The following is a 10,717-nucleotide window of genomic DNA, read 5'->3' as shown; positions in this document are numbered from 1 at the left end:
GATAGATAGATAGACAGACAGACAGACAGACAGACAGACAGACAGACAGACAGACAGATAGATAGATAGATAGATAGATAGACAGACAGACAGACAGATATAGATATATAGACAGATAGATAGATAGATAGATAGATAGATAGATAGATAGATAGATAGATAGATAGATAGATAGACAGAGAGAGAGAAATAGATAGACAGACAGATAGATAGATAGATAGATAGATAGATAGATAGATAGATAGATAGATAGATAGATAGATAGATAGACAGACAGACAGACAGACAGGTAGATAGATAGATAGATAGATAGATAGATAGATAGATAGATAGATAGATAGATAGATAGATAGATAGATAGATAGATAGATAGATAGATAGACAGACAGACAGACAGGTAGATAGATAGATAGATAGATAGATAGATAGATAGATAGATAGATAGATAGATAGATAGATAATGACATATTTGATAAAGAAAACAGGTAATTAACCCGACACATGTAGCGTGTCCTCGTTAATACATCTGTCAGCTTCACCGAGACACTCAGCTTCAATAAGCTCCACTCTCCTCAGTGAACTTACTAACCTTTTAAATGAGATGTTTGTCTCAGACACTTACAGTTGGTTGAGCATCCTCTGCATCTCTTCATTGACCAGATTGGTGGATGAGCCACAAAGCTCCGCCTCTTTGTTCTTGCTCTCCTCATTAACAGAAGTGCTGACCGAGTCCTCGGCACTGTTGGGTTTATTAGTCTGTGAGGCCTGTTTGCAGTGGCAGCGGGTCAGTGTCGAGGGAGGCGTAGCCACCTGCTAATGTGAGAAAGGGATTTTATGTGAGATGTGACATGGTTACTATGGCAACACACAGTATAACTACTAAGAACTAGAAGATTGTAGAGTATTTAGTATTACAGAATTACAAGCAGTATCAAAGTCTCGCCATGTTTTCTGATCCCTGATAGAAATAACATGTATTTTATATGCACAATAACATTTTATTTGTATGACATCACAAAAGTAGGTGTGGCCAATATCAAACAGGAAGCGCACCCCAAAAATCTTAAAGAAAAATAAATGACTTATGATTTATCTATTTTATAAAAAAAAAAAAAGGTCAGGACTATTATATTGCACATATTTATGATGAGAGAGAGAGGGATAGATAGACAGACAGATAGATAGATAGATAGATAGATAGAGAGAGAGAGAGAGAGAGAGAGAGAGAGAGAGTGAGAGAGAGAGAGTGAGAGAGAGAGAGAGAGAGAGAGAGAGACAGTATTAGAGAGAGAGAGAGAGAGAGAGAGAGTTAAGGCAAATATATATTATAATATATATTATATATAATATAACCTTTAAAATGAGAAAAGGAGGATGTTCAATAAGAGAAGAGAGGAAAAGTGAAGGAATATGATGAAGCTACATGATTAAGTGACACATTACTGGATTTTCTTGAATGGTATTTTGCTGAAACATTAATAAACATTAGAATAAATCAGACTGTGACACGCATCATACAGAGAGTTTTATTTAGTGTCCTGATACATCATGTCCTTCTACAGATGGTTGTTAGTGTTCTGGATACCTGGAAGATCTGAGTCATGTCCTCACAGTTCCGCTGCTGGGCCACATCACACAGGCGTGCGGTGATGTCGATCCGTCTGCAGATGTCCATGTCCACCTTCATCGCCTTCTCCTGGATCTTACTGTCCAACTCTGAGAGGTTCTGATGGGATTAACAAACAAAGCAATTCTATAAATAGTGTACAGATAATTATAAGTTGTATTTAACGTACAATAAAGTGTAAATGTTATGCTCAATTTAACCCACGTTACTCATGAGACCCTTGAAGACGATGAGCTCAGCCTTCAGCTGCTTCACTTGGAGAGCCAGTTTATCCTGACACATCTCACTCATGTACAGGTCCTGGATACATACATTTAACGTTAGCATACTGAATGTGGACTCAGGTGGGTCTACTGCTTGATTAGAACATAACCTTAAACCTACACTGAACCAGGCCCGGCTTCAGGTGGGTGGGGGGGTTGGTTGGGGCGTAGGGTGGGCCCTGTTGAGACAACTGACCAACACATTTACTTCGCAATAACGACAATAAAAGCCAGGGAACTTTGTTAGAACTATATGTGAACTTTATTGCTGCCACCTACTGGAAGTTTTAGTTTCTTATTTAAAGTATAATTTTATATACATAATTTTATTTTATTATATATATATATAATTTAATTATAAATATACCACCACCACCCCCAACCCAGCCCACCTGGAATATCACTCGGCCCACCCTTCTTCTCATATCTGGAGCCGGGCCTGCACTGAACTGAGCTTTGCTGACAGGATTAGAATTCCTGGATCAGAAAATGCCTGATCAGCACAAACATCTTCACAATTAAAAGTATTTGTGTGTGTCTGTGTGTGTGTGTGTGTGTCTGTGTTACAGTGGTTTAATGTTATTTAGTCCAGTTGAATTCGACATCAGTCACAGCAACTTTGTGTTCAAAGTCAAATCCGATCTCATATTTTACCTCTTCTAGCTCTGCGATCTTCTCCTGTAGGTCCAGTCTGACAGTATACTCCTCTTCCCACCTGCCAGGAAACAATACAACGTTCTAAACACACCTGTATTCATGTGAAAGAATTCAGTGTGATTCTGTGAGTTTTGTTCACTTCTATCGGATCGTACGGGAATAAAAAACTTCATAATATAGTTTTATTTAAAGCATTAAACTGTAGAATGTATAGATTTCCATCTGAGGTGACTTTTATACATACTGAAATACTACTCTTAGTGCCACAGTGTGAGCAAAACTCCACCTAGTTCGGACTTTATTGAGTAAATTCTATTTAATGACAGATTCTGCACTTTTGACTCAGACAGCCATAAACAGAAAACATTTTACTACAGCAAATAAGGGTTTTTATCTCATAAGCACATTTTTATAGAATGCTCATTTCTTATACTTGAGCTTACTGACGAGACATTATTTTATTTTTCAACAAATATAAAAGTTACATTTCAGTCAGTGTGAACACTTGATTCTGATTTTAAACTGAATTAGATTTGACCTATAATTAAGCTGGGATGAAGTGAAATGTTTATATAGATCTAGACTGGATTGGTGTGAATGTGAATAGATGAACTAAAGTGTAGAGAAATAAAGGAAAGTGAAACGATCCTCTTGGGCACTAGGAGCATCCACAGTCATGCTGCATTGCAGATGCTGAAGGACAGAGGGAGGAGGCAGAAGTGAAACTGAGTAGTGTGTGTGTGTGTGTGTGTGTTCAAAGTGTTTCATTTTAGTATTGTTTACTTTAACATGGATTCGAGTAAAGTGTTTTAACAGTCCAGGAGAAGTGCAGATAAATGATAAAATATTTTGTTCTCAAAAAACCTTCTTTTTGTTCTTAAAATAACTAAGACCTTATAAAAAGCTTAAAATATTGGATTGATAGAATTTCACAGATTTGTTTGAAGAGCTACTACAGGAACCTTGGAAGTACAAATAGACTATAAACTGATATATAACTCTCTGATCTCCCCTTCAGCCACTGCTCTCAACCTCGGGGTGACCATGGACAATCAACTGTCCTTTTCCTCCCATGTTAATAATGTCACATGTTCATGTTGGTTTCTTCTGTACAACATCAGAAAGCCATTTTTATCCACACAGGCTGCTAAGGTGCTTGTTCAGTCTTTCGAGACTGGACTCCTGCAACTCTCTATCAGCAGGTCTACCACTGAATGCAATTCGTCCACTGCAAATGATCCAAAGTTCAGCTGCGTGACTTGTTTTCAACATGCCTCAAAGTTTTCCCACACCACCCCACTGCTACTCCTCCTCTGGCTTCTGGTAACAGATTAAAAACACTGACGCTTGCCTACAAAGCCAAGAATGGACCAGCTCCATCTAACCCTCAAAGCTTATATTAATTCACACACTGCACCTCACTCTCTCAGATCTACTAGCACTGCCCGACTGGTCCACCATCTCTCAGGGAAAGAGGTAGGTATTACATCTAAACTCTGTTCTGTTCTGGCACCGAGGTTGTGGAATGAACTTCCCATAGATGTCACTGACCATCTTCAAACGATGACTGAACACTGAAGCACTTGCTCTTATTTATCCTGTTTGTTTTAACCATAAACCATGGTTTTGACCATATTGTACATAGTTATAGAAAAGAAATGATTCATAATCACATCTCCACTGTCCCCCAGATGAGGAGGGGTTTCTTTTTTGAACCTGGTTTCTCTCAAGGTTTCTTTTTCATATTGCCTCTGGCACTTGATCGTTAAGGATACATTAAATAAAAGTTAAAATTTACAATTTATATCATATACATACACTATATTGCCAAAAGTATTCGCTCACCCATCCAAATAATCAGAATCAGGTGTTCCAATCACTTCCATGGCCACAGGTGTATAAAATCAAGCACCTAGGCATGCAGACTGTTTTTACAAACATTTGTGAAAGAATGGGTCGCTCTCAGGAGCTCAGTGAATTCCAGCGTGGAACTGTGATAGGATGCCACCTGTGCAACAAATCCAGTCGTGAAATTTCCTCGTTCCTAAATATTCCACAGTGAACTGTCAGCTGTATTATAAGAACGTGGAAGTGTTTGGGAATGACAGCAACTCAACCACGAAGTGGTAGGCCACGTAAACTGACGGAGCGGGGTCAGCGGATGCTGAGGCGCATAGTGCGAAGAGGTCGCCAACTTTCTGCAGAGTCAATCGCTACAGACCTCCAAACTTCATGTGGCCTTCAGATTAGCTCAAGAACAGTGCGCAGAGAGCTTCATGGAATGGGTTTCCATGGCCGAGCAGCTGCATCCAAGCCATACATCACCAAGTGCAATGCAAAGCGTCGGATGCAGTGGTGTAAAGCACGCCGCCACTGGACTCTAGAGCAGTGGAGACGCGTTCTCTGGAGTGACGAATCGCGCTTCTCCATCTGGCAATCTGATGGACGAGTCTGGGTTTGGCGGTTGCCAGGAGAACGGTACTTGTCTGACTGCATTGTGCCAAGTGTAAAGTTTGGTGGAGGGGGGATTATGGTGTGGGGTTGTTTTTCAGGAGCTGGGCTTGGCCCCTTAGTTCCAGTGAAAGGAACTCTGAATGCTTCAGCATACCAAGACATTTTGGACAATTCCATGCTCCCAACTTTGTGGGAACAGTTTGGAGCTGGCCCCTTCCTCTTCCAACATGACTGTGCACCAGTGCACAAAGCAAGGTCCATAAAGACATGGATGACAGAGTCTGGTGTGGATGAACTTGACTTTATAGTGTATATATAGCGCCAAAAGTTTTGGGACACCACTCCAAATCATTGAATTCAGGTGTTGTTTTTCAGGGGTTGGTCTCGGCCCTTTAGTTCCAGTGAAAGGAACTCTTAATGCTTCAGCTTCATGCCAAGACATTTTGGACAATTTTATGCTTTGTGGGAACAGTTTGGGGATGACCCCTTAGACATGGATGAGTGAGTTTGGTGTGGAGGAACTTGGCTGGCCTGGACAGAGTCCTGACCTCAACCCCATAGAACACCTTTGGGATGAATTAGAGCGGAGAATGACTGACTGACCGGTGTGTAGTCGTGTTGGAACAACAAGGGGTAATTCTGTAACTGTAAATTTTGATACTTTCAGTTTTCATTTGGTCAACTCTGCTCTCTTCTGAAAGGGGAGGAGTTATAGATGTTGATGGCCACTGGTAGGAAAGATCTCAATATTGAGTAAGTGACCAGATTCGAACACAATCTGGCCAAATGTTCTGTTTATTTTAGCAGAAACTGATCCTTCTGGGTAAAATCGGTTCCCCTTCTCCCTTTTCATCTTCATCTGATGATATTTTAAGAATTATATTTCTGAGAAGTATCCTTTGTTGGGAAAGCTGATGAAGTCACTAACACTACTGCAGTAACCGCTTGGAACTAGGAAACAGGATTTTACAAGCTGAACACCTTCTCCCTTCCTTCTTTTCTTTCCCTTTCTTCCTTCTCTAATCCCCACAGACACAATCCAACATCTAGTGGAAGGAGAAGCCTTCACAGAAGAGAAGAGTGGAGCGCATTATATCAGCCCAGAGAGGAGAATAAACCTATAATGGAATGATCTATTTTCTATGTCTGAGAGTCAGTACTGCAGCATACAGTGAGGGAAAAAATGATTTGATCCCCTGCTGATTTTGTACGTTTGCCCACTGACAAAGAAATGATCAGTCTGTAATTTTAATGGTAGGTTTATCTGAACAGTGAGAGACAGAATAACAACAAAAAATCCAGAAAAACACATTTCAAAAAAGTTATACATTGATTTGCATTTTAATGAGTGAAATAAGTATTCGATCCCCTATCAATCAGAAAGATTTCTGGCTCCCAGGTCTCTTTTATACAGGTAAGGAGCTGAGATTACAGTAGGAGCACTCTCGGGGAGTGCTCTTAATCTCAGCTCCTTAACTGTATGAAAGACACCTGTCCACAGAAGGAAGCAACCAATCAGATTCCAAACTCTCCATCATGGCCAAGACCAAAGAGCTGTCCATGGATGTCAGGGACAAGATTGTAGACCTACACAAGGCTGGAATGAGCTACAAGACCATCGCCAAGCAGCTTGGTGAGAAGGTGACAACAGTTGGTGCGATTATTCCCAAATGGAAGAAACACAAAAGGACTGTCGATCTTCCTCGGTCTGGGGCTCCATGCAAGATCTCACCTCATGGAGTTTCAATGATCATGAGAACGGCGAGGAATCAGCCCAGAATTACACTGGAGGATTTTGTCAATGATCTCAAGGCAGCTGGGACCATAGTCACCAAGAAAACAATTGGTAACACACTACGCCGTGAAAGACTGAAATCCAGTAGCACCCGCAAGGTCCCCCTGCTAAAGAAAGCACATGTACAGGATCATCTGAAGTTTGCCAGTGAACATCTGAATGATTCAGAGGAGAACTGGGTGAAAGTGTTGTGGTCAAATGAGACCAAAATCCAGCTCTTTGGCATCACCTCAACTCGCCGTGTTTGGAGGAGGAGGAATGCTGCCTATGACTTCAAGTACACCATCCCCAGGTGACAGGACAACTGCACCGCATCAAAGGGACGATGGACGGGGCCATATACCGCTAAATCTTGGATGAGAACCTCCTTCCCTCAGCCAGGGCATTGAAAATGGGTCGTGGATGGATATTCCAGCCTGACAATGACCCAAAACACACGGCCAAGGCAACAAAGGAGTGGTTCAAAAAGAAGCACATTAAGGTCCTGTAGTGGCCTAGCCAGTCTCCAGACCTTAATCCCATAGAAAATCTGTGGAGGGAGCTGAAGGGTCAGCCACAAAACCTTAATGACTTGGAGAGGATCTGCAAAGAGGAGTGGGTCCAAATTCCTTGAGATGTGAGATGTGTGCAAACCTGGTGGCCAACTACAAGAAATGTCTGACGTCTGTGATTGCCAACAAGGGTTTGCCATCAAGTACTAAGTCATGTTTTGCAAAGGGGTCAAATACTTATTTCACTCAATAAAATGCAAACCAATGTATAATTTTTCTGAAATGTGTTTTTCTGGATTTTTTTGTTGTTATTCTGTCTCTCACTGTTCAGATAAACCTACCATTAAAATTGCAGACTGATCATTTCTTTGTCAGTGGGCAAATGTACAAAATCAGCAGGGGATCAAATCATTTTTTCCCTCACTGTATATATTGGCTGTATCAGTTCCTGATATTAATGAATTTAACAAGAATTGTCTGCGTGTAAGCTCTAAGTGTACGATTCCTTGGTTTAATTTTAAATTTAATGCAGGTCATCTTTTTACTTCAAGCTAGCAAAAGAATTTGCTCTTTACAAAACAGTGCATGAAAACACATTCGATCCAAAGTAGTCCAAATATGATCCTCATCCAATTAGATAAGATTCCTGAATCGTGATTAGTCACGGTCACTTGATATCAGTCTTGGAGAACAGTCTCTTATCGATCTGGAAGTGTAGCGAGAAATAACTGTGAAAGGTGACGAATTTTTAAAAAAAACTTATAATGGATTAAGCAGAAGTGCATGATAAGTTTAAGATTAAGATTTAATGGGGTATTAAGACTCTTCTCTGTTCTGGCACAGAGGTAATGGTGCCAGAACATGGACTTCCCCTAAATGTCCAGAAAGCTGAGTCACTGGACATCTTCAAACCTCTTCCTGGAGTACTTAAAACTAGCACTTATTGTCTGTCTCCTTTTCTTTCTACTTCCCTACATCCTTTACTCTGTGGCCTTGTGAATCAGAATCAGGACGCACTCATTGATAAAGACGTCTGGCAAACGGCATAAACGTGAATGTCTCCGGTACTTTGACTAAATTTGTAGAAACGTTTCCTTCAATATCAAGACATTCAGTATTTCCATTAGGATTACAGTCATTTTCACTAGGGTAAAGATGCTAAAAACCGGACCCACGGCTGGACGACGGCCCAGAAAAAACCCAATTGGATATCTGTCTGAATATATTTACTGTATACAGAATGCAATATTATATTAAGGCTGAAAATAATACATTATTACTTTTTCTGGTACGTTCATGATTAGATTCGGTAAACAATATATCGTGCAAGCCTCAGTGTGATTGGTCAGGATGCTCTGAACAGGACTGAAACTATAAGCTAGAATTTTCAGCTAGATTTCTAGATGGTTTGCTCAGAGAATATTAAACCATGGAGAGATTTGTTAGTGTAGTGATGCTACACTGACCTTTGCTTGTATTCGTCCCTTTCCAGCTTCACTTTTGCCAGGACGTTATTAAGGGCCCGGATTTCTGGTGTGATGGTGTCGATTTGGACCCCGACCCCGTCTTGGTACGGCCATGACACTCTGGGACCCGAAACCCTCAAATCCCAGCTGTTGTTGAACCGTCCAGGGGGGTTGTGGAACCACACCGACGTGGGATGAAGCTGAGCTGTGGACCTTTCTGTCCCACTGGCATCATAACTATGTCTGATACTGGAGATGGATTTGGGATCAACTGGAGATAAGGGGAATAACGGGGAAAGATTGGAATTTGAGTCAATCACACCTGCTGAGTCCAAATTTCCAACCAGGATCTTGTTTCTCGGCATGAGTCCCGAGCCATTGAGTGCTGGTCCTAGTAAAGTGCTGGTCAAGCTTGGAGAATCATTTGCATTCGAACTTGCTGTGAACTTGTCTGGTCCTAAGTGGACAGCGCAATTTCTTTTACCTTGTCCTCTATCATTATTATTAGCCTCTCGGGCCTGCTGAAGCTGATTTTCCAGGGCTTTGTTTCGGCGCTCCAGCTCATGCACTTTGGCCAAGAAGCAGCGGAATCGCAGGTTCAGAGTCTTCAGGACGCTGATGTTGGAGCCGAGATCATTGCGCAGAGCCGCTGCAGGAGGAGGAGGAGGAGGAGGAGGAAGAAGAGATGATGCTCGGTGCAGTGAGCCGCTGGAGGGTAAATACGGAAAGCTGCTGGACAGATAGCCTGAATCCAAACTATCTTGTCCGGTATCGCCAAAGAAAAAGCCAGGGTCCGTGTCCGATAAACTCATCCCGGGATTCTGCGGCTGCTGGACCGCGTACGCGCTTTCACCCAAGATGGGATTCATTCTAGAGTAGGAAAATCGGAAGTGCTCGAAATCTGGCATGAACTCCGTTTTCACCTCGACAGCTAATATGTGAAGTTGTGAAATATTAAATAAAAACAACAAGTCTGATGGTTGTTTATTTAGGCTGCGCAGAGGTAGAGATGCTGCACAGGAGAAGTCTAATCAAGTGTGCGCGAGGACTCGATAATAAACACGAGACGCAGTTGCGGCTCAGTTTACCGGGTTTACAGTAATATACCTTCCTCACAAAAGTTATCTGGGTTTTTTTCCCCTGCGCACCAGGCGTGCAAGAAAGACCAAGTGTTTAACCCGTATGACTAGTTTAACCGTTTAACTGTGTAATTACTTTCTAGTGTAGTGGATTTTACTAGTTTCACTCTTTTTCTTTTGCGCAATATACTCCGAGTTTTACGGTACCGATAACACTGACGTCAGCCAGCAGCAAAAACCACTGCGCAGTTCAAATTGATCGGCTGAAGTCGCCCCCCCCCCCTCTCTCTCAGAGAAAACAATAACCCGAGATCTAAATCATCTCACATAGACAAGTATCCATAAACAATATCAACATCTCAGTCACATTTATTCTCTTTATTCTGCTGTTATTAATTCTCCTACTTCTCTATCTCTTTCTCCTCCTCTTCCCTTGCTCCTTCACTTTTTCTTTCTTTCTTTCTTTCTTTCTTTCTTTCTTTCTTTCTTTCTTTCTTTCTTTCTTTCTTTCTTTCTTTCTTTCTTCGTCTCTCTCCTTCTCTTTGTCCTTTCTTCTCCTTCACTTTTTCCTTCTCTTTTTCTTTCTCCTCTCTTTGTCCTTCTGTCTTTCTTTCTCTCCTTCTCTTTCTCCTTCCATTTCCCCTTTCCTTTCTCCTTTCCATTTTTTCCATCTTTCTCCTTGTCTTTCTTTCTCCTTCTCCTTTTCTTTGCTTCATTTTCACCTTCTCTCTCCTTCCGTCTTTCTTTCTCCTTCTTTCTCCTTCTATTTCCCTTTTTCCTTTCTCCTTCTCCTTTCCTTGCTTCAGAGAAGGAGTAAGAAGGAGAGGGAGAGAGAAGGAGAAAGACGGAAGGAGAGAGAGAAGGAGAAAGAGAAAGAAAAGGTCT

The 10,717-nt window shown here is 41.4% G+C and overlaps 1 protein-coding gene across 2 annotated transcripts in view; it reads right to left on the bottom strand.

Moving 5' to 3' along the window:
* iffo1a (intermediate filament family orphan 1a) overlaps nt 1-9,833 on the bottom strand; it is an 18,165-nt gene extending 8,332 nt beyond the window's left edge. The window contains exons 1-5 of one of the 2 annotated variants that reach the window (XM_058405300.1): nt 8,754-9,833; nt 2,545-2,605; nt 1,832-1,927; nt 1,586-1,726; nt 623-813 (exon numbers count right to left, since the gene is read on the bottom strand). In XM_058405300.1, the coding sequence (XP_058261283.1) occupies nt 623-813; nt 1,586-1,726; nt 1,832-1,927; nt 2,545-2,605; nt 8,754-9,661 (1,397 nt within the window). In that variant the 5' untranslated portion in view covers nt 9,662-9,833. The remainder of the gene's footprint in view (nt 1-622; nt 814-1,585; nt 1,727-1,831; nt 1,928-2,544; nt 2,606-8,753) is intronic. The other variant, XM_058405299.1, reaches the window with a different exon arrangement.
* Between the last annotated feature and the right edge of the window lie 884 nt (nt 9,834-10,717).

This window comes from Hemibagrus wyckioides, linkage group LG12 (assembly GCF_019097595.1).
Source record: "Hemibagrus wyckioides isolate EC202008001 linkage group LG12, SWU_Hwy_1.0, whole genome shotgun sequence".
Classification (NCBI taxonomy): domain Eukaryota; kingdom Metazoa; phylum Chordata; class Actinopteri; order Siluriformes; family Bagridae; genus Hemibagrus; species Hemibagrus wyckioides.
The sequence above is the reverse complement of the archived record's forward strand: the minus strand, read 5'-3'. Positions and strand labels throughout refer to the sequence as shown.